The sequence below is a fragment of the Theropithecus gelada genome, chromosome 2, assembly GCF_003255815.1.
Source record: "Theropithecus gelada isolate Dixy chromosome 2, Tgel_1.0, whole genome shotgun sequence".
NCBI lineage: Eukaryota > Metazoa > Chordata > Mammalia > Primates > Cercopithecidae > Theropithecus > Theropithecus gelada.
Genome location: NC_037669.1, coordinates 90,852,833 through 90,876,952, shown reverse-complemented (window position 1 = coordinate 90,876,952; position 24,120 = coordinate 90,852,833). Strand labels below are relative to the sequence as shown.

Below are 24,120 nucleotides of genomic sequence, written 5' to 3'. Positions count from 1 at the left end.
AGGCAGGAGTGCGAGTGCAATGGCGGAATCATAGCTCACTGCAGCCTCAAACTCCTGGACTCAAGCAATGCTCCCATCTGAGCCTGTCAGGTAGCTGGGACTACAGGCACTCACCATCATGCTTAATCCCATCTGCAAAGTCCCTTTTGCCATGTCACCTGACATAGTGAGAGATTCTGAAACTGACTCTAGGAATTAGGATATGGATATCTCAGGGTGAAGATGAGCACAGCTATGCCTACCACAGTGATTTTATTCATCTTGTCAACAACTGGCACCCAGGGTTTCTTAAACTGGAGTCCATGATTGAACTCCAGGGGTCTAACATTTCTTCTCTTAAGAACTCAGTTTTCATGGTTCTCAAATGAGCTAGGAGCTCCACTACTATGTAATGGTCACAGTCCAAGGCCTGACAGAAGGAAAAGGACAGAGCGCAACATTGTTCCCATAACTACTGGAACACAGATATAATTTCCAAAACTTATACCATAAGGAAAATTCATCACTTCTTTATCTCCCTTTCTAGGAACATGCACAGTTCCACATACCACATGAACATCTCCTGAGACAGATGTGTCTTTAGTCCAAGTTTTGTAGCTGAACAATTCACCCAGCAAGCTCCCAGGGCAACAAAGAGTAACAGGCCACTGGGCAGAAACAGGTGGAATCAAGCTATCACCTTTTGTTGTTTTTTTGGGGTCAGAGTCTTGCACTGTCACCCAGGTTGGAGTGAAATGTGCGATCTCAGCTCACTGCAACTTTCACCTCCTGGATTCAAGTGACTTTCGAGCCTCAGCATCTGGAGTAGCTGGGATTACAGGCGCCTGCCACCACGCCTGGCTAATTTTTGTATTTTTAGTAGAGACAGGGTTTTACCATGTTGGCCAGGCTGGTCTCAAACTCCTGGCCTCAGGTGATCCACTTGCCTCAGCCTCTCAAAGTGCTGAGATTACAGGCATGAGCCACCATGTTCAGGCCTCAACTATCACTTTTAAGTCATATAAAACCCCATGACTTAGCCCTCCTCTTATCCATCAAGGCCTCTAACTACAGGTGAAGAAAATAAAAGCATGACAAAAACAAAGCAACCTCTTTGTAGAGCAGCAACCTTAGACTTGATCCCTCAGATCCCTTCCTCCTTTTCTCATTCTCCACGAGGAAAAGCTCGCCACCTTGCTGAGATATCCTGACAGGTTTCCTTTAGATGCCGCCCTACTACCAAAAGCCAGGGTCTTCATCCAGAAGCAGGAACTCTGGATATATAAAATAGGCGTTTTTCATCTAAATCAGAACAGTTTTTCTTAGTACAAGTACTGCCTTAGGAAAGACTGTCTCTTTTGCACGTGTGAGCCTATGACAAGGGAGAAAAAATTCACTTACTTTGACTGCAAGGTCTGCCTGGGCCATGTGCCATCTTCATTTTGAGGCTCAATTACTAGCACCTAAGTAAAAGGGGAAACCAAATGAGGAGAGTTCAAACCACTGCATTTCCAACATGCTGAGAAGCAGAAAGAATCTGGCCACACACCCTGGGCAGAGCTACCTGCTGGGGAATGGCGTGGGCCCTCCTACCTGACCCTGGTATAGCCCAGCATCCTGGACAGTGTTGTCTAGCTTGCTCAACTGCTCGTAGGTGTTGCTCATGTATTTGTTCCAGAGCCGTGTTTCACGCTCCGCAGGGATGTTGAACAGCTTCCGCATCTCTTTCTCAATGGTTGCTAGGAACAGGCAGAAATATCACTTGGGGCTTTGTCCACATGCAAGGCTAAAGACAGCCATGGCAAACTAATGCTCATCTTCCTTCCTTTTTTTTTTTTTTTTTTTTTTTTTTTTGAGACAGAGTCTCGCTCTGTCGCCCAGGCTGGAGTGCAGTGGCCAGATCTCAGCTCACTGCAAGCTCCGCCTCCCGGGTTTACGCCATTCTCCTGCCTCAGCCTCCCGGGTAGCTGGGACTACAGGCGCCCGCCACCTCGCCCGGCTAGTTTTTTGTATTTTTTTAGTAGAGACGGGGTTTCACCGTGTTAGCCAGGATGGTCTCAATCTCCTGACCTCGTGATCCGCCCGTCTCGGCCTCCCAAAGTGCTGGGATTACAGGCTTGAGCCACCGCGCCCAGCCCTCATCTTCCTTCTTTTCAGATGCTCACAGGTGCTCTGGATCAACCCCAATAACTCTTAAAATCAATCATCTCCCATGGGTGGCCTCTTGCACTCATACGCCTGGAAAGTCTCCCTGTGCTTCTTCTCTAACATTTGTCTCTCATTTACAGCGCAAAAACAACAGAAAGTGAGAAAGCTTATCTTTGGAGTTAACTCAGATATGGCTTCAAAAGCTAGCTCTGCCATTTCCTGGCTGCGATTTGTTTTTTTTTTTTTTTTTTAGAGACAGGATCTTGCTCTGATGCCCAGGCTGCAGTGCAGTGGTGGGATTCTAGCTCACTGTAAACCTTTCCTGAGATTTTTTTTTTTCTTTTTTTTTTGAGACGGAGTCTGGCTCTGTCGCCCAGGCTGGAGTGCAGTGGCTGGATCTCAGCTCACTGCAAGCTCCGCCTCCCAGGTTCATGCCATTCTCCTGCCTCAGCCTCCCGAGTAGCTGGGACTACAGGCGCCCGCCACCTCGCCCAGCTAGTTTTTTGTATTTTTTTTTTAGTAGAGACGGGGTTTCACTGTGTTAGCCAGGATGGTCTCGATCTCCTGACCTCGTGATCCACCCGTCTTGGCCTCCCAAAGTGCTGAGATTACAGGCTTGAGCCACCGCACCCGGCCTGAGATTTTTAAATACGTTATGTTTAAACTTCTCTGGATCTACATTTCCTTATCTTCATTATCATAGACAAATGGGCAAGCAGCAGGCCCAGAGTTCTCTCCATAAGAATTCCCTGGGGGAACAGGCTCCCAGGTCAGGACTGGCAGTCACAGCTCAAGATGATTTGGGAACAAATCTAAAGAGGGCATATAAAATAATGCCCTCTTCCCTCCCATCAGCCACAGTGTTCTACACTCTCTCACCACATACCAGGAACCCCAGCCCAGCCTCTCACCAATGGTGTCTGCCTTGCTGAAATGGCAACTCAGCACATTGGTGGGGTCACTGTTCTCACAGAGCTTCAGTTCCAGCAAATACACCTCAACTTTGCAGTGCTTCACAAACAGGCCATGCTCCACGACCTATGAACAAGAGGCAGGGGTGAAGGTATAGCGGTTTTGCAGCTGGGCAGTCTTGAAGCACATCTTATCAGAAGCAAAAACCAGAAAACTCATGATAATCAGTTTCCTTTACTGATCAAGGGATCAAAAGAACAGATTTTTAAAGCCACCAGTGCTGGACCAGGAGTTTAAAAATCTTTTTTCTGGCCGGGTGTGGTAGCTCACGCCTGTATTCCCAACACTCTGGGAAGCCGAGGTGGGTGGATCATTTGAGGCCAGGAATTCGAGACCAGCCTGACCAACATGGTTAAACCCCATTTCTACTAAAAATACAAAAATTAGTCAGGCATGGTGGCATGTGCCTGTAATCCCAACTACTCAGGAAGCTAAGACAGGGGAATCGCTTGAACCTGGGAGGCAGAAGTTGCAGTGAGCCAAGATCACTCCACCGCACTCCAATGTGGGGGACACAGCGAGACTCTGTCCCCCGCAAAAAAAATATATATATATATTTTCTACCCACTAAGACCAAGAGTATCTTGATGAAATCAGAGAGAAGCCTATTCTTCACTGTTTTTTGTTTTTGAGACGGAGTCTTGCTCTGTCGCCAGCCTGGAATGCAGTGGCGTGATCTCGGCTCACTACAACCTGCATCTCCTAGGTTCAAGAGATTCTCCTGCCTCAGCCTCCCGAGTAGCTGGAACTACAGGGGCCCACCACCATGCCCAGCTAATTTTTGTATTTTTAGTAGAGACGGGGTTTCACCATATTAGCCAGGATGGTCTCGATCTCCTGACCTTGTGATCCGCCCGCCTCGGCCTCCCAAAGTGCTGGGATTACAGATGTAAGCCACCGCGCCTGGCCAAGACTCTTTTTTTTTTTTTTGAGACGGAGTCTCGCTCTGTTGCCAGGCTGGAGTACAGTGGCGCCATCTTGGCTGACTGCAACCTCCGCCTCCTGGGTTCAAGCAATTCTCTTGCCTCAGCCTCCTGAGTAGCTGGGACTACAGGCATGTGCCACCACGCACAGTTAATTTTTGTATTTTTAGTAGAGATGAGGTTTCACCATGTTGGCCAGGATGGTCTTGATCTCCTGACCTCGTGATCTGCCTGCCTCAGTCTCCCAAAGTGCTGAGATTACAGGTGTGAGCCACTGCACCTGGCTCAAAGACTCTTAAGCATAGAGGGAAAAGCAGTATCATAAAGGTTTTCTAAGATAAACAAGATGCAGGACATTAATTATGTCCATATGCCCCCAGTGAACTTTCTCTCATAGAATTTTCCAGAAAGTGCTCTCACAGCACTGCTGGGCACATTCCAAGCCACTGGGCAGCTCTGATGTTCAGAGGCTACTCATAACATCCTGAATGAGCAACTTTGCTCACAACCACAATTTCCTAAAGAGAATCAGAAACAGGCCAGGCGTGGTGGCTCATACCTGTAATCCCAGCACTTTGGGAGGCCGAGTCAGGCGGATCACAAGGTCAGGAGTTTGAGACCAGACTGGCCAACATGGCGAAACCCTGTCTCTACTAAAAATACAAAAATTGGCCGGGCATAGTGGCAGGCGCCTGTAATCCCAGCTACTCTGGAGGCTGAGGCAGGAGAATCACTTGAACCCAGGCAGCAAGGCTGCAGTGAGCCAAGATCGTGCTGTTGCACTCCAGCCTTGGCAACAAGAGACTCCATTTCAAAAAAAAAAAAAAAAAAAAGAGATCCAGAAACAAGGCCTCAAGCATCACTATTCAACCACTGAGGTATGTTCATTTTCCTAGCAAATACTAGTCAGTGTCCAACAGAAAGCACCTGCAGACAGTGACGAGCAGGTGGGACGATTCACATAACTCACTTTTCTGACGATGGGTTGCTGCCCTTCTACACAGCCGTACCAGTTTAGTAATTTATTCCAGGCCTCGGTGGGGACCAATACATAGTCCAATTCATCAATTAAGTGTTCTTTCAAGGTCTGACTCTCAGGATCTAAAAAAGGAAAAGAGCACGTAAGTCACTGCTCTTCACCCCAGAAATGATGGTTTTACATATTTCCATGTACTTTTCAGAAATAAAAAAATTATTATTTTTTTTTTTTTGAGACGGAGTCTCGCGCTGTGTCACCCAGGCTGGAGTGCAGTGGCGCGATCTCGGCTCACTGCAAGCTCCGCCTCCCAGGTTCAGGCCATTCTCCTGCCTCAGCCTCCGAGTAGCTGGGACTACAGGCGCCCGCCACCACGCCCGGCTAGTTTTTTGTATTTTTAGTAGAGACGGGGTTTCACCATGTTAGCCAGGATGGTCTCGATCTCCTGACCTCGTGATCCGCCCGCCTCGGCCTCCCAAAGTGCTGGGATTACAGGCTTGAGCCACCGCGCCCGGCCAAAAAAAAAAAAAAAAAAAATTATTTACAGAAAGAAACAGGTATGACATTCCAAAATTCTGTCACTGGTCATTATACAGAGCAGACTTTTGTCTTTATCCATGTTTTGTCTTTATCCATGAACATTTTATGAGGAATTTGTATTTCTTCTATAATTAGAGGGAGAGAAGAGGATAAAAATGAAAAACTCAGTCGGGCGCGGTGGCTCACGCCTGTAATCCCAGCACCTTCTGAGTCCGAGGCAGGCAGATCACAAGGTCAGGAGATCGAGACCATCCTGGCTAACATGGTGAAACCCCGTCTCTACTAAAAATACAAAAAAATAGCTGGGCATGGTGGCGAGCACCTGTAGTCGCAGTTACTTGGGAGACTGAGGCAGGAGAACGGTGTGAACCCAGGAGGCAGAGCTCGCAGTGAGTTGAGATTGTGCCACTGCACTCCAGCCTGGATGACAGAGCTAGCCTCCGTCTCAAAAAAACAAAGAAAAAGAAAAGAAAAACTCCAGGCCGGGTAAGGTGCTCACGCCTGCAATCCCAGCACTTTGGGAGGCTGAGGTGGGTGGATCACAAGGTCAGGAGTTTGAGACCAGCCTGGCCAACATGGTGAAACTCCATCTCCACTAAAAATACGAAAATTAGCTGGGTGTGGTGGCGTGTGCCTGTAATCCCAGCTACTCAGGAGGCTGAGGCTTCTAGAAGAATCGCTTGAACCTGGGAGAGGGGAGGTTGCGGTGAGCTGAGATCATGCCACTGCACTCCGACCTGTGTGACAGAGCGAAATTCCGTCTCAAAAAAAAAAAACCTTCAATTTACATTTACAAAGGGCTTCCATATTCCACAATAAAAATTGTTCATTATGACTATTTATCTATCTATCTATCTATCTATCTATCTATATATATATATTTTTTTTTTTTTTTGAGGTGGAGTCTTGCTCTGTTGCCCATGCTGGAGTGCAGTGGCATAATCTCGGCTCACTGCAACCTCCGCCTCCCAGGTTCAAACCATTCTCCCGAGTAGCTGGGACTAAAGGCACCCGCCACCATGCCTGCCTAATTTTTCTTTTTTCTTTGTTTTGAGACAGAGTCTTGTTCTGTCACCCAGGTTGGGGTGCAGTGGCATGATCTCAGCTCACTGCAACCTCTGCCTCCTGGGTTCAAGCAATTCTCCTGCCTGAGCCTCAAGAGTAGCTGGGACTACAGGCACATGCCACCATGCCCAGCTGATTTTTCATATTTTTAGTAGAGACAGGGTTTCACCGTGTTAGCCAGGATGGTCTCAATCTCCTGCCCTCGTGATCCACCCATCTTGGCCTCCCAAAGTGCTGGGATGACAGGCATAAGCCACTGCGCCTGGCCTAATTTTTGTATTTTTAATAGACATGGGGTTTCACCAGGTTGGCCAGGCTGGTCTCAAACTCCCAACCTCAGGTGATCCACCCACCTCAGCCTCCCAAAGTGCTGGGATTACAGGAGTGAGCCACCACACCCGGATGTCAAAATATTCTTTTTTTTTTTTTTTTTTTGAGATGGAGTCTTGCTCTGTTGCCCAGGCTAGAGTGCAGCGATGTTGGCTCACTGAAACCTCCACCTCCCAAGTTCAAGCAATTCTCCTGCCTCAGCCTCCCAAGTAACTGGGATTACAGGCGCCTGCCACTGGGCCTGGCTAATTTTTGTATTTTTAGTAGAGAAGGGTTTCGCCATCTTGGCCAGGCTGATCTCAAACTCCTGACCTCATGATCCACCCACCTTGGCCTCCCAAAGTATTGGGAAACAGGTGTGAGCAACTGCACCCAGCCAAAATATTCTTAATGATAACACATTAAAATCAGAAATTGTCTTCCTCTGAAAGATTTCTTAAGAAACTAAATAAATGGCCGGGCGCGGTGGCTCAAGCCTGTAATCCCAGCACTTTGGGAGGCCAAGACGGGTGGATCACGAGGTCAGGAGATCGAGACCATCCTGGCTAACACGGTGAAACCCCGTCTCTACTAAGAAATACAAAAAACTAGCCGGGCGAGGTGGCGGGCGCCTGTAGTCCCAGCTACTCGGGAGGCTGAGGCAGGAGAATGGCGTGAACCCGGGAGGCGGAGCTTGCAGTGAGCTGAGATCCGGCCACTGCACTCCAGCCTGGGCGACAGAGCGAGACTCCGTCTCAAAAAAAAAAAAAAAAAAAAGAAACTAAATAAACAAGGCACTGAAGTTAAATTCATTTAACCAACAGTCAATTAGCATTTTTAGCTTTAAACACTCTAAATCAAAGCCTAGCTGCATAATCCCCTGTGGAGTGGAGAGAGAACATATGCAACATGCTAAACATTCATCTTACACCCACCAGACAGGCAATAGTACTCAGAGTCAGAACTGAACACCCATGGTCTGAAACACACTTGCTCAAAGAAAGGGAAGACTGATCACCTGCCAAGTGTGATGGGAGTTTACCTGCCAAGTCTATGCCCATCAACACCCACTCAGAGAACAGTGGAAGCCACTGTTCTCCCGATGACCAGTGAGGCCATGAAACTGTAAAAGTAAAATATACCCGCTATGGTGCAACTTATCTGTAACTCAAGGCAAAACAATGTTAAAAAAAAAAAAAATTGGCTGGGCACAGTGACTCACGCCTGTAATCCCAGTACTTTGGGAGGCTGAGGCGGGTGGATCATGAGGTTAAGGGATCGAGACCATCCTGGCCAACACAGTGAAACTCCGTCTCTACTAAAAATACAAAAACTAGCTGGGCGTGGTAGCACGCACCTATAGTCCCAGCTACTTGGGAGGCTGAGACAGGAGAATTGCTTGAACCTGGGAGGCAGAGGTTGCAGTGAGCCAAGATTGCACTACTGCACTCCAGCCTGGTGACAGAGTGAGACTCCATCTCAAAAATAAATAAATAAATCATACATGAGGTGGTTAGGGTTTCCCACCATCCCTCTGACTAGTTTACAAGCCTTTTTCAGGGCAGGGTTCCTTTGTTGTCATTTCAACAATGCTCATAACATCTTCACGAGATGTAGATTCCATCTCAAGAAACCATTTTCTTTGCTCACCCACAAGAATCAACTCCTCATCCATTCAAGTTTTATCATAAGATTAAAGCAATTCAGGCCAGGCAAGTTGGCTCATGCCTATAATTCCAGCACTTTGGGAGGCCAAAGCAGGCGGATCACTTGAGGTCAGGAATTCAAGATCAGCCTGGCCAACATGGTGAAACCCTGTTTCTAGTAAAAATACAAAAATTAGCTGGCCGTGGTGACGTGTGCCTGCAGTCCCAGCTACTCAGGAGGCTGAGGCATGAGAATTGCTTGAACCCAGGAGGTGGAGACTGCAGGGAGCTGAGATTACCCCACTGTACTCAAGCCTGGGTGACAGAGCAAGACTCTGTCTCGAAAGAAATAAAAATAAGTTAAAATTAAAATTAAAAAGAGGCCAGGCACAGTGGCTCACGCCTGTAATCCCAGCACTTTCAGAGGCCAAGGTGGGCAGATCATGAGGTCAGGAGTTTGAGACCAGTCTGGCCAGCATGGTGAAACCCCATCTCTACTACAAATACAAAAATTAGCTGGGTGTGGTGGTGCACACCTGTAGTCCCAGCTACTCGGGAGGCTGAGGCAAGAGAATTGCTTAAACCCAGGAGGCAGAGGTTGCAGTGAGCCAAGATTGCCCTTCTGCACTCCAGCCTGGGCGACAGAGTGAGACTCCATCTCAAAAAAATAAAAATAAAAATAAAAATAAAAAATAAAGCAATTCAGTCACATCTTCAGGCTTCACTTCTAATTCTAGTTCTCTTGCTATTTCCACTTTTGCAGTTACTTCCCCGACTGATGTCTTGAACCCCTTGAAGTCATCTGTAAGTGTTGGAATGAACTTCTTCCAAACTCTTACTAATGTTGATTTCAACCTCCTCCCATAATCATGAATGTTTTTGTGCATGTGTGTGGGCAGGTGGGAGTGGCAGGCCTTACTCTATAACCCAGGCTGGAGTGCAATGGCATGATCACAGCTCACTGCAGCTTCGACCTCCCAGACTCAAGCAATCCTCCTGCCTTAGTCTCCCAAGTAGCTAGAACTACAGGTGCATGCCACCACACCTAGCTAGTTTTTGTAAATTTTTATAGGGATGGGGTTTTGCCAAGTTGCCCACCCTAGTCTCCAACTCCTGGGTTCAAAGGATCCACTCACTTCAGCCTACCAAAGTGCTGGGATTACAGGTGTAAGCCACTGCACCAGGTGGAATCATGAATATTTTTAATGGCATCTAGAATGGCAAATCCTTTCCAAAAGGTTTTTAATTTAATTTGCTCAGATCCTTCAGGAGAATCACTATCTATGGCAGATAAAGTCTTATAAAATGTGTTTCTTAAATAATAAGACTTGAAAGTTGAAATCAAATCAGGCACGATGGCTCACACCTGTAATCCCAGCACTTTGGCAGGCTGAGGCGGGAGGATCACTTGAGGTCAGGAGTTCGAGACCAGCCTGGCCAACATGGTGAAACCCAGTCTCTACTAAAAATACAAAAATTAGCCGGGCAGAGGGAATGGGCGCCTGTAATCCCAGCTACTCGGGAGGCTGAGGCAGGAGAATCACTTGAACCTGGGAGGAGGAGGCAGGAGAATCGCTTCAACCTGGGAGGGAGAGGCTGCAGGGAGCCGAGATTGAGCCACTGCACTCCAGCCCGGACAACAGAGTGAGACTCTGTCTCAAAAAAAAGAGAAAGGTGAAATTACTTCTTGACTCACAGGCTGCAGAATGGATGTTTTTAGTAGGCATGAAACAACATTAATCTCCTCATGCATCTCCATCAGAGCTCTTGGGTAACTAGGTACACTGCAATGAAGCAGTAACTTTTTTTTTTTTTTTGAGATGGAGTCTCGCACGTTCCCCAGGCTGGAGTGCAGTGTAAGCTCCACCTCTCAGATTCATGCTATTCTCCCACCTCAGCCTCCTGAGTAGCTGGGACTACAGGCGCCCGCCACCACACCCTGCTAATTTTGTTTTTGTATTTTTAATAGAGACAGGGTTTCACCATGTTAGCCAGGATGGTCTCAATCTCCTGACCTCGTGATCTGCCCGCCTTCGCCTCCCAAAGTGCTGGGATTACAGGCGTGAGCTACCACGCCCAGCAGCAGTAACATTTTGATAAGACTAGCTCAGTGCTTTTTCTGAGCAGTAGGTCTCAACACTGAGCTAAAAATATTGGGAGGCTGGAGGCCAGGCGCAGTGGCTCACGCCTGTAATCCCAGCACTTTGGGAAGCCAAGATGGGCAGATCACAAGGTCAGAAGATCGAGACCATCCTGGCTAACACAGTGAAACCCTGTCTCTACTAAAAATACAAAAAAATTAGCCAGGCGTGGTGGCAGGCGCCTGTGGTCCCAGCTACTCGGGAGGCTGAGGCAGGAGAATCACATGAACCCAGGAGATGGAGCTTGCAGTGAGCCGAGATCATACCACTGCACTCCAGCCTGGGTGACAGAGCGAGACTAGGTCTCAAAAAAAAAAAAATATTGGGAGGCCGGGTGCAGTGGTTCATGCCTGTAATCCCAGCACTTGGGGAGGCGCAGAGGTGGGCAGATGACCTGAGGTCGAGAGTTCGAGACCAGCCTGACCAACATGGATAAACCCCATCTCTACTACAAATACAAAATTAGCTGGGCATGGTGGCGCATGCCTGTAATCCCAGCTACTCAGGGGCTGAGGCAGGAGAATTGCTTGAACCCGGGAGGCAGAGGTTGTGGTGAGCCAAGATCGCACCATTGCACTCTAGCCTGGGCAAAAGAGCGAAACTCTGACTCAGAAAAAAAAAAAACAAAACAAAAATCGGTAAACTTGTTGTGGTGGCTCATGCCTGTAGTCCCAGCACTTTGGGAGGTTGATGCGGGTGGATTGCTTGAGGCCAGGAATTTGAGACCAGCCTGGCCAACACGGTGAAACCCCATCTCTACTAAAAATACAAAAATTAGCCAGACCTGGTGGTGCACGTCTGTAATCTCAGCTACTTGGGAGGCTGAGCCATGAGAATAACTTGAACCCGGGAAGCAGACGTTGCAGTGAACCGAGAGTGCGCCACTGCATTCCAGCCTGGGTGACGCAGTGAGACTCTGTCCCAGAAAAATAAAATAAAAACAAAAATATTCATTATACCATGCTGCAAATAAATATGCTATCATGCAGGCTTTGTTGTTGCATGTGTAGGGCACACGCAGAGCAGATTTAGCCTAATTCTTTTTTTCTTTCTTTTTTTTTTTTTTTTTGAGACGGAGTCTCGCTCTGTCGCCCAGGCTGGAGTGCAGTGGCCGGATCTCAGCTCACTGCAAACTCCGCCTCCCGGGTCTACGCCATTCTCCTGCCTCAGCCTCCCGAGTAGCTGGGACTACAGGCACCCGCCACCTCACCCGGCTAGTTTTTTGTATTTTTTAGTAGAGACGGGGTTTCACTGTATTAGCCAGGCTGGTCTCGATCTCCTGACCTTGTGATCCGCCCGTCTCGGCCTCCCAAAGTGCTGGGATTACAGGCTTGAGCCACCGCGCCCGGCCGATTTAGCCTAATTCTTAAGGGCCTTGGGATTTTTGGAATGATAAATGAGCGTTAGCTTCAACCTAAAGTTATCATCTGCAGTATCCCTTAACAGGAGAGTCAGCCTGTCCTTCAAGGCTCTGAATCTGGCTGGACGGAGTGGCTCATGCCTATAATCCCAGCACTTTGAGAAGTCAAGGCAGACAGATCACTTGAGCCCAGGAGTTGGGAGACCAGCCTGGGCAACATGGCAAAATCCCATCTCTACAAAAAAAAAAAAAAAAAAAAAAACAAAGCTGGGTGCGGTGGCTCACGCCTATAATTCCAGCACTTTGGGAGGCCAAGGTGGATGGATCACCTGAGGTCAGGAATTTAAGACCAGACTGGCCAACATGCTGAAACCCCATCTTTATTAAAAATACAAAAAAAAAAAAAAATTAGCTGGGCGTGGTGGTGGGTGCCTGTAATCCCAGCCACTTGGGAGGCTGGGGCAGAAGAATAGCTTGAATCCAGGAGGTGGAGGTTGCAGTAAGCCAAGATCATGCCATTGCACTCCAGCCTGGACAGAGCGACACTCTGTCTTACAAAAAAAAAAAAATATATATATATATAAAAATAAATCAGCCAGGCATGGTGGCAAGCACCTGTAGTCCTAGCTACCCAGGAGGCTGAGGTGGGAGGATCACTTGAGCCCAGGAGGTTAAGGCTGCGGTGAGCTGTGATCACACACTACAGCCTGGGTGACAGGGCAAGACCCTGTCTCAAAAAAAAGCCAAAAGAAAGGTGGGGGGGGCTCTGAACCCAGGCACTGACTTTTCCCCTCTAGCTAGCAAAGAGGTAGATGGATGGCATCTTCCCAATAGAAGGGTGTCTTGTCTACATTTAAAATCTGTGGTTTAGGCCAGGCACAGTGGCTCATGCCTATAATCCCAGCACTTTGAGAGGCCGAGGCAGGCAGATCACTTGAGGTCAGGAGTGTGAGACGAGACTGGCCAACATGGTGAAAACCCATGGTGAGGCTCTGTCTCCAAAAAATAATAATAAATAAAAATAAAAGAAAACAAAATCTGTTGTTTAGGCCAGGCACAGTGACACACCCGTGATCCCAGCACTCTGGGACGTCAAGGTGGGAGGATCACTTGAGCCCAGGAATTCAAGACCAGCCTAAGCAACGTGACAAAACCTACAAAAAATCTCCGCAAAAAATACAATAATTAGTCGGGTGTGGTGGTGGCACCTGTAGTTCCAGTTACTTGGGAGGCTAAGGTGGGAGGATCACCTGAGCCTGGGAAGGTCAAGGTTGTAGTGAGCCATGATTGTGCTACTGCATGAGGTAGCAGTAGCTACCTTTTTTTTCTTGAGACAAGGTGGCACCTTGTCTCAAAAAAAAAATAAATGAATAAACAACTTTCTCCATATCAGCAATAAGGCTGTTTCAGGTGTCACCACGAAGGTGGACTCTTATCATTCATGTGTTCACTAGAGTAGCACTTTCTATTTTTTTGAGATGCAGTCTCACTTCTGTCACCCAAGCTGGAGTGCAGTGGCGCAATCTCAGCTCACTGAAACAACCATTTCCTGGGTTCCTCCATCTCCCAGGCAACATGAAAAAAACCCATCTCTACAAAAAAAAAAAAAAACACATACAAAAATATACAAAAATGAGCCACACATGCTGGCAAGCACCTGTAATCCTAGCTACTCAGGAGGCTGAGGTGGGAGGATCACTTAAGTCCAGGAGGTTCACATTTACATTCACAACTTGGCTAGCTATATGGCACAAGAGGCCTAGCTTACAACCTATTTCGGCTTCCTTTGCCAAACTCAAACATTTCTAGCTTTGATTTGAAGTGAGAGATATGCAATTCTCCTTTTCACTTTAACATTTAGAAGGTGTTGTTAAGGTTACTAAGCTGCCTAATTTCAATATCATTGTGTCTCAGGCAATAGCAAAGCCTGAGGAGAGAGAGAGATGGAATGGCTGGTTGGTGAAGCAGTGACAATACACACAATAAGTTCGCTGTCTTACATGGGCTCCCTTCATGATGCCCCAAAACAATTACAATAGCAACATGAAAGACCCCTGTTGGTTGGGCGCGGTGTCTCACACCTGTAATCCCAGCACTTTGGGAGGCTGAGGTGGGCAGATCACCTGAGGTCGGGAGTTCAAGACCAGCTTGACCAACTCTACTAAAAATACAAAATTGGTGGCACATGCCTGTAGTCCCAGCTACTCGGGAGGCTGAGGCAGGAGAATTGCTTGAACCCAAGAGGCGGAGGTTGCCAACAGCCAAGATTGTGCCACTGCACTCCTGCCTAGGCAACAAGAGCAAAACTCCATCTCAAAAAAAAAAAAAAAAAAGAGAAAAAAAGAAAGCTCCCTGATCACTGATCACCATAACAAATAATAATGAAAAACTCTGAAGTATTTTGAGAATTACCAAAATGTGATAACAGAGACATGAAGTGAGCACATGCTGTTGTAAAAATGGCACTGACAGATTTTCAAGGCAGGGCTGCCAAATACCTAGATAATTTGCTAAAAATGCACTACCTGCAACATATAATAAAGCAAAGCACAATAAGCCAAAGTATAACTGAATTTAAAACCTTAAGAATTCTCCATTTCATAAAAATGAGAAACAGAACAAAATGTGAACATAATGAAATGATTCCTTAGGGCAACTTCGTGGCATAGTGCCACCATCTGACCTATTTCAGGAAACAAAGTAAATGATATTGTTTATATCATGACCTCTCCTAAAACAAGGTCTGAGCTGAAGCATTGCTCATTTTTAAAAATATCCAAGTTAGGCCAGGCACGGTGGCTCACACCAACACTCTGGGAAGCCAAGGTGGCAGGATGGCTTGAGGCCAGGAGTTCAACCAGCCTGGGCAACATAGCAAGACCCCGTCTCTACCAAAAAACTTAAAAAACAGCTGAGAGTGATAGAACACTATAGTCTCAGCGACTAAGGAGGCTGAGGCAGGAAGATAGCTTGAGCCCAGGAGCTCAAGGCCAGCCTAGGCAACATGGTAGAGATGGGGTTTCACCATGTTGGCCAGGCTGGTCTTGAACTCCTGACCTCAGGTGATCCACCTGCCTCGGCCTCCCAAAGTGCTGAGATTACAGGCAGAGACATCAGGCCTGGCACTGCCCTGATTTTTGACACCCATGATAGATCACCTCTATCATGACTATAAAGAGGTCAGAAGTCAGGCAGAAGAAAGCCTGGGAAAAGCTGACTCTGTCATCTCAGTGCATGTACAAGTGCAAGCAAAGCTCTAGTGTGTTACATGTCAGTTTTCCCACAGTTCTCACTGGGAGCTGACTACAGTCTACTCTGTCTACTGACCTTCAACCTCGCCTCACACTAGTTATATGATAAAAACAGCTATCACAGGAATTCCTGTTGAAAGTTCACAGGTTTACAATTTGTTCCACTGCAAAGGTAACAAAAAATTCTGGTTCTTAAATTTTAGATATAATTTCAAAATGACATCCTATTTCTTTCAATTCCATATACTAACTTAAAATGTGAAATAGCTAGCAGAACTAATTTGCAAAGAGAGATAGTTAAGATGTTAGAAGCATGCTCTTATGAGACGCAGTTAATTTAAGGGAATAAAAGTAGCTTAACTTCTCATTAAGGGTTTGCAAAGACTTCTGCTATAGATGCAAATTGAGGGTACTTGTTTCTATCTCCTCACACTAGGAAAGTTCACAATGTCCATGTTATAGATGCACATAGTATCAGGCCACTGCCCAGGTGAATGTTTAGCTGGAAAAGCAACATTTACTATACCTGAAAATAGCCCAGAGTTGTCTATTGGACCAGGAAATAGGTTATGTTCGCCCACATTGTACATGTCCCAGCTGTCAAAGCCCACATACTTCTTCCACTGCTTGAACCACCGGCTGTCAATAAGATACCTAGAGAGAGAGACAAAAATTTACTGTAGCAGAAAAGCTGAGATTATAAATGTCTGCAGCTGCTTCCTTAATCTTTTTTATGGTCCTTCCACTTGAGGCATATGCAATCCCCACTAAAAAACACTGTCACAAGAGCAGGAGCAGGGCCTAGGCCCCACATGGCACAGAGAATCTGGCCCCAGGGTATGCATCCATTAAGTGAAATGATTGTTCAAAGAGTGAATAAAAGAAAGAAAACAAGTGGCTTCAAAATGCTTATTTAAATGGAGTCTTTCTTTTTTTTTTTTTTTTTTGAGACCGATACTTACTTTTTTTTTTTGAGACCGAGTCTTGTTCTGTCGCCCAGGCTGGAGTGCAGTGGCATGATCTTGGCTCACTGCAACCTCTGCCTCCTGGGTTCCAATGATTCTCCTGCCTCAGCCTCCCAACTAACTGGGATTACAGGCGCCCACCACCACGCCCAGCTAATTTTTGTATTTTTAGTAAAGATGGGGTTTCACCATATTGGGCAGGCTGGTCTCGAACTCCTGACCTCAGGTGATCCACCCACTTCGGCCTCCCAAAGTGCTGGGATTACAGTGCCTGGCCTTTTTTTTTGAGACAGAGTTTCTCTCTTGTTACCCACGCTGGAGTGCAACAGTGTGATCTCGGCTCTCCGCAACCTCCACTTCCCGGGTCCAAGCGATTCTCCTGCCTCAGCCTCCCGTAGCTGGGATTACAGGTGTGTGCCACCACGCCCGGCTAATTTTGTATTTTTAGTAGAGACAGGGTTTCTCCGTGTTGGTCAGGATGGTCTCAAACTCCTGACCTCAGGTAATCTGCCCACCTCAGCCTCCCAAATTGCTGGGATTACAGGCGTGAGCCACCGCACCCTACCACAAGTCATTAATTTCATAATGATCTTTATAGAGGTCCCAGTCCAGGCAGACAGTTTGGTTACACTGTTTTACTTGACATGAACAGCACTAAACTAATGCTCTTTCTGAAAATGGGTTAGAAACACCATCCACTTCAGTTTTCTTTTAAGGACCAAATGAGTTCCAAAAATGTACACACAAGGCCAGGCACAGTGGCTCACACCTATAATCCCAACACTTTGGGAGGCTGAGGCGGATGGTCACTTGAGCTCAGGAGTTCAAGACCAGCCTGGGCAACAAACCCCATCTACTAAAAATACAAAAATTAGCTGAGTGTGGTGGCACATGCCTATAGTCCCAGCTGCTCGGGAGGCTGAGGCACAAGAATCACTTGAACCCGGGAGACAGAAGTTGCAATGAGCTGAGATCACGCCATTGCATTCTAGCCTGGGTGACAGGAATAAAAACCTGTCTCAAAAAAAAAAGTATATAACATGCCTGTACATATATAAATATACACATACACATGTACATATAATAGCACTTAGGTATGTTCATCTTGTCAAAAAGCATTAAGTTGTGCTTCATATTCAACTTACCATTTTTTTACTTAAATGTAAGCAAATGTGGTATTTTATTTATCTATTTATTTCCTTAGAGAGAGGGTCACCCAGGCTAGAGTGCAGTGGCACAATCATAGCTCTCTGTAGCCTCAAACTCCTGGGCTCAAGTGATCCTCCTGCCTCAGCCTCTGAGTAGCTATGACTATAGGTACATACCACCATGTCTGGCTAATTTATTTTTTTATTTTTATTTTGTAGAGGCTAGGTCTTGCTATGTTGCCCAGGCTGATCTTGAACTCCTGGCCTCAAGTGATCTTCCTGCTTCAGCCTCCCAAAGTGCTGGGATTACAGACATGAGACATTGTGCCAGACCTATTTATATTTTTAAAGTATCACTATGCTGGCTGGGAGAGGTGGCTCATGTCTGTAATCCCAACACTTTGGGAGGCTGAGGCAGGTGGATCACGAGGTCAGGAGATCAAGACCATCCTGGCCAACATGGTGAAACCCCGTCTCTACTAAAAACACAAAAATTAGCTGGGCGTGGTGGTGCGTGCCTATAATCTCAGTTACTAGGGAGGCTGAAGCAGGAGAATCGCTTGAACCCGGAAGGCAGAGATTGCAGTGAGCTGAGATCATGCCACTGCACTCCTCTAGCCTGGCAACACAGCGAGACTCCGTCTCAAAAAAAAAAAAAAAAAAAAAGTATCACTATGCTGTTTTACAATTAAAACAGAATCTCTGTGGAGCAACAAAGCATCAACAATTATATTGGTGCATCCTTAAAATTGTATAACCAACAAACGTGAGAGGAGTTCAGGCAACTTCCCAGAGGTCACAAGGATCCATAAACACATCCGTCTCGAAAATGCTATTTTTCTTCCAAATCCCTTGAGCAATACCTTCCATACAATTTTACTGTATGATTTTAGTCTTAAACTTCCTCTGCTTCTGCTGAGTATTCTTTATGAGCCCTATACAGGTTAACTTGAGAAGTACCTCTGCTAGGCCAGGCGTGGTAGCTCTCGCCTATAATCCCAGCACTTTGGGAGGCCAAGGTGGGTGAATCACTTGAGGTCGGGAGTTTGAGACAAGCCTGACCAAAACGGAGAAACCCTGTCTCTACTAAAAATACAAAAAAAAATTAGCCAGGCATAGTGGCGCATGCCTGTAATCCTAGCTACTGGGGAGGCTGAGGCAGGAGAATCACTTGAACCCTGGAGGCACAGGTTGCCGTGAGCCAAGATCACGCCATTGCACGCCAGCCTGGGCAACAAGAGCGAAATTCCTCAAAAAAAAAAAAAAAACCCACAAAAAAAGTACCTGTTTACTCTGACTTTCACAAACTGGCTAGCTCAAGGTGAATACATAAGCTGTTATCTGTACTCCTCATAACCCCAATTTTTCTATCCTCCCGCTCAATTCCTCTGTAGGTCATCACCACAATGGTTTCTTAAAGATGGGTAACACTTGGGCCGGGCACGGTGGCTCCCGCCTGTAATGGGAGGCAGAGGCGGCTGGATCACAAGGTCAGGAGTTCGAGACCAGCCTGCCCAGCATGGTGAAACCCGGTCTGTACTAAAAATACAAAAAATTAGCTGGGCATGGTGGTGTGAGCCTGTAATCCCAGCTACTCGGGAGGCTGAGGCAGGAGAATCGCTTGAACCCGGGAGGCGGAAGTTGCCGTGAGCCGAGATGGCGCCACTGCACTCCAGCTTGGGCAATAACAGTGAAACTCTGTCTCAAAAAAACAAACAAACAAAAAAACAAGATGGGTAACACTCAATCATACTAAATGCAAAGTCTAGCCTTAGTTTTTGTACTACACAATAATACCACCCAGGAATCTCTCCAGTAGTACAAAGTATTGTCCCCTCCACCAAACAATCTGTTAAGATGCCCAATAACTCAGCCTGGGTCTTCTAAATTCTGGACTCTTCATCTTCTATCTACCTCCAGGACCTAGGCTATCCCCCTGTCCCACTCCGAGATACTGCTGCCACAAATATTTTTGACACTTGCTACCAAAATAATCTGGGGCTCTCAGACATTTGTTCAGCTTCTGACCTTGACATCTGTTGGCAGTTTACAAGTTACAAAGTACTTCTGATTTTCGCCTCAACCCACTGAGGGCGAGAGCCAAATATTGCTATCCTGGTTTTAACAGTGAGGAATCCAGGTCTGTGACACCTTCGCCCAAGGTCACACGGCGAGTCCTCATGGTAAAGGGCTCTCCCCACCCTCAGGGTCCCCGCCAACATTCCCCTTCTCCACATCCATCCCCCTGGCCCCCGCCGGGCCCACTCACTGGGGCTCCAAATGAGCCGAGGCGACCCTCAGGCCCCGCCTGCGCTTTCCCAGAGCTGATCCTGGAGTCCTCCCGAGGGGCAGGTGTCAGGCTACTCTTCCAGGGTCACTACATACCATCCCCGCCCAGCCCCTACTGTAGCCGAGAAAAAGGGGGCTGGCCTAAGGGCCAGATACTCGGCCCCTGGTTCTGTACAGAGGAAGAGCGAGCCGGATGCTCACCACTGCGCGCCGCGTTGGAGTGTGGTCCTCATTAAGGCTCCAAGCTCCGACTTCTGAGTCTCCGCATCCGGTCGCTCACGGCAGCCTCCACCTTCCGCCATCTCGTTCGCGGCTCCGGCCCAGCCGGCCCGGACATCCGCCCCGCGCGCGGCGTGCTATAGACCGCGCCCACGCACGCACGCACGCTCGCGTGCCCGCCCCTGCCCCACCTCGTGCCGCGGCCTTCGGCTTCTGCAGCCGCTTTTATCCTCTCCAGTCTCACGCCACTTCGCTCACCGGCAAACAGTGGAGCGAAAAGGCAGATGCGAGAGGGGTGGGTGGGGAGCAGCAGCTGCTACTTCCTCCCGCCCTGCCGCCTGCTACGCGGTCGTCGGGCGCCCCTTCCTCTGCTCAGGATGGCGCTACAGGATGAAGCTCTGTTCAGCCCGCGGATCTCAGGGAGTCAGACAGCAAGCCCACGACCCATCGGGCACCCTAGCCCGGCCTTCGAGGTTATCCTGGTCCTAAATAAATGCAGGCCAGGTGCGAGAAGCCCCGTAGTTAGGTCTGTTCATTCTCACCCCTGCCATTCCGCTTTCAGCTGCCCAAACGTGGGATCCAGGCTCCTGCTCCAGCGGCCCTACAGGGATTTCGGGAAGTACCACGTGCATCAGCGCCTTGGGACCAAGACTGAACGGTGTGCTGTAGTTATTAACAGTCGCCTTAAACAATCTGGACGCCAGAGCCACCTGGCCCACCAGAGAATTCCGTCAGCTCTTCATACTGAGCTACTTGCCAAGCAGCCACAGAGGGGCGATAGCAACAGGGGAAGGAGAGGTACTCCACATTAGTTACCCAGGCATGTACTTAGTTCCTGGAACAAGATACAACGTCCTGAACACTGTGTTTTCCAGTCGCTCCGCTCACACAAACACACAACCCTCTTCCTGGAGGGAGAAATAAACCCAGAGGAAAGAGGAAGTCAGGCCTAGATGAGTCTCCATACACTTGTCTAACAGTTCTTGTCCTCAGAGAAAAATAAGACCTAGTTCCTGCCCTCATAGAATCTAGTGGAAGAGTAGAGATGTTTCAGAAATAACCTCAATGCCTAGCAGTATGTGGTAAGTGCAGTTAAAGGGTGTGAACCAGGCCAGGTGCGGTGGTTCAAGCCTGTCGTCCCAGCACTTTGGAAGGCTGATGCGGGAGGATAGCTTTAGCCCAGGAGTTAGAGACCAGCCTCGGCAACATGGCGAAATCCTGTCTCTACAAAAATTAGCTGGGAGGTGGCGCGCATCTGTGGTCCCAGGTACTCGGGAGGCTGAGGTAGGAGGATCCCTTGAGCCCAGGAGGTCGAAGTTGCAGTGAGTCGAGATGGTGCCACTTCTCTCGAGACTGGACGGCAAAGTGAGACCCTGTCTCAAAAAAACAGTAAATACAAATAAGGGGTGTGAACCGGCCGGGCGCGGTGGCTCACGCCTGTAATCCTAGCACTTTGAGAGGCCGAGGCAGGCAGATCACCTGAGGTCGGAGTTCGAGACCAGCCTGACCAACGTGGAGACGGAAATGTCCTCTCAAAAAAAAAAAAAAGTGCTGGGCGCCCGGCACGGCAGTTCATGCTTGTAATCCCAGGACTTTGGGAGGCCAAGGCGGGCAGATCACGAGGTTAGGAGTTCGAGACCAGCATGGCTAATATGGTGAAACCCCATCTCTACCAAAAATACAAAAAAAAAGTTAGCCAGGCGTGGTGGCGCATGTCTATAGTCTGAGCTACTCGGGAGGCAGAGGCAGAAGAATTGCTTGAACCCAGGAGGCGGAGGTTGCAGTGAGCCAAGATTGGACCACTGTACTCCAGCCTGGGCGACAGAGCGAGACCACCTCTAAAAAAAAACAAAAAAAAGGGTGTGAACCAAAGGCTGTAGAACACCAGGCACAACCCCTGCTCTCATAGGAAACCTTTGACTTGAGTAACATTTGAGTGTGGTATTGAAAAAAAATGCTGGCAGAATAAAGATGAGGATGCATGTAACAGGAGGGGAGACTCAAGGGACCAGAAGAGAATTTCTGGAACAGGCAGGACAGTATCAGAGAGTGGGGATTAGGCCAGTTGAGCCGGGCACTACAACACTACTACAACCTAAGGGGATCTAAAGCTGGAAAGGAGGCCAGACAGACCATATATCCTGCCTTAAAAGGCAGGCAGGCATTGTAGGAAGTTTTAGAGCAGAGACAAAATGACTGAGGGTGCTTCACGCCCATGATGGTGTAACTCAGACACAGAACCATTAGGACCCTCTCACTATGGAGGTGGCTGTGAGGGAGAAGAGGAGAAACAGATGAGCCATGTCTATTTTATTTTTTTATTCTTATTTTTCTACCCTATTCCTGTTGAAAAGATGAGCTATGTTTTGTGTCAGGGGTGAAGGAAGGGGAACTGGCCCAGTGAAAATATGGTAGGTCATTTGAACAGATTTACTATTTTTATGTTGTGTTTGGCCAACTGAAATTAATTTGCACTCCCTGGGATATCCATCACACACCATCTGATAAGAAAGGCCTCTTGGCAGTTGGGTAGATTAGTAGGGGAAAGTAAATGTGGAATTAAAACTGCCTCAAATAACCACATAGCAATTAATCCCCTGTAGATAAGAGTTACCACCACATGATGATTCTACATCTGCAGAGCCAACCCTAACAAGTCCCCTTCTATGAAAGTTCTTTGAAACTCTTCTGTTTTGTTTTGTTTCGTTTTGTTGTTTTTTCTGAGACAGAGTCTCGCTCAGTCCCCCGGGCTGGAGTGCAGTGGCGCAATCCGAGCTCACTGCAACCTCTGCCTCCCTGAATCAAGCGATTCTCCTGCCTCAGCCTCCTGAGTAGTTAGAATTACAGGCGTGCACCACTACGCCTGGCTAATTTTTGTATTTTTAGTAGAGATAGGTTTCACCATCTTGGGCAGGCTGGTCTCAAACTCCTGACCTCATGATCCACCAGCCTCAGCCTCCCAAAGTGTTGGGATTAAAGGTGTGCGCCACCGTGCCCAGCTGAAACTCTTACAAATGTTATCAAAAAAGAAACACTACCTTTAGTCCTGTTATTTATGGAAAAAGAAAGTTGGGGCCGGGCACGGTGGCTCAGGCCTGTAATCCCAGCACTTTGGCTTTGGAAGGCCGAGGCAGGCGGATCACCTGAAGTCAGGAGTTCGAGACCAGCCTGGCTGATGTGGTGAAACCCTGTCGTTACTAAAAATGCAAAAATTAGCTGGGCATGGTGGCGGGCACCTGTAATCCCAGCTACTCAGGAGGCTGAGGTAGGAGAATCACTTGAACCCAGGAGATGGAGGTAGCAGTGAGTCAAGGTCGCACTACTGCACTCCAGGCTGGGTGACAGAGTGAGACTCTGTCTCAAAAAAAAAAAAAAAGTTGGTTACTGATATCGGTTCAGAATCTACATTTCAGGGTGTCTGCTTCCCTCTTCTTTTTTTAGCAGTTTCTCCTACACCATTTATGGCAGTCTTAAGGAGGACAAGTAGGACAAGTCCTCAGCACCACTAGAAAAGGGGACAAAACCTGGCCAGGCGCGGTGGCTCAAACCTGTAATCCCACCACTTTGGGAGGCCGAGACGGGCGGATCACGAGGTCAGGAGATCGAAACCATCCTGGCTAACATGGTGAAACCCCGTCTCTACCAAAAAATACAAGAAAACTAGCCGGGAGAGGTGGCGGGCGCCTGTAGTCCCAGCTACTCAGGAGGCTGAGGCAGGAGAATGGCGTAAACCCAGGAGGCGGAGCTTGCAGTGAGCTGAGATCCGGCCACTGCACTCCAGCCTGGGCGACAGAGCGAGACTCCCTCTCAAAAAAAAAAGAAAAGAAAAGGGGACAAAACCTAATTATAAAAACGAAAAATTGGCCGGGCGCGGTGGCTCAAGCCTGTAATCCCAGCACTTTGGGAGGCCGAGACCGGCGGATCACGAGGTCAGGAGATCGAGACCATCCTGGCGAACACGGTGAAACCCCGTCTCTACTAACAAATACAAAAAAAAAAAAAACTAGCCGGGCGAGGTGGCGGGCGCCTGTAGTCCCAGCTACTCGGGAGGCTGAGGCAGGAGAATGGCATAAAAACCCGGGAGGCGGAGCTTGCAGTGAGCTGAGATCGGGCCACTGCACTCCAGCCTGGGCGACAGAGCCAGACTCCATCTCAAAAAAAAAAAAAAAAAATAAAAAAAATAAAAAAT

The 24,120-nt window shown here is 47.9% G+C and overlaps 1 protein-coding gene across 6 annotated transcripts in view; it reads right to left on the bottom strand.

The window, feature by feature from the left end:
* Nucleotides 1-20,093, bottom strand: part of USP4 (ubiquitin specific peptidase 4) — a 67,383-nt gene extending 47,290 nt beyond the window's left edge. For 5 of the 6 annotated variants that reach the window (XM_025375397.1, XM_025375399.1, XM_025375398.1 and 2 more), the window contains exons 1-6: nucleotides 19,914-20,093; nucleotides 15,837-15,964; nucleotides 4,993-5,123; nucleotides 3,039-3,165; nucleotides 1,573-1,718; nucleotides 1,381-1,442 (exon numbers count right to left, since the gene is read on the bottom strand). In XM_025375397.1, coding sequence (XP_025231182.1) covers nucleotides 1,381-1,442; nucleotides 1,573-1,718; nucleotides 3,039-3,165; nucleotides 4,993-5,123; nucleotides 15,837-15,964; nucleotides 19,914-20,014 — 695 coding nt within the window. In that variant the 5' untranslated portion in view covers nucleotides 20,015-20,093. Of the gene's footprint in view, nucleotides 1-1,376; nucleotides 1,443-1,572; nucleotides 1,719-3,038; nucleotides 3,166-4,992; nucleotides 5,124-15,836; nucleotides 15,965-19,913 lie in introns of all 6 variants that reach the window. The other variant, XM_025375402.1, reaches the window with a different exon arrangement.
* Nucleotides 20,094-24,120: the final 4,027 nt, after the last annotated feature.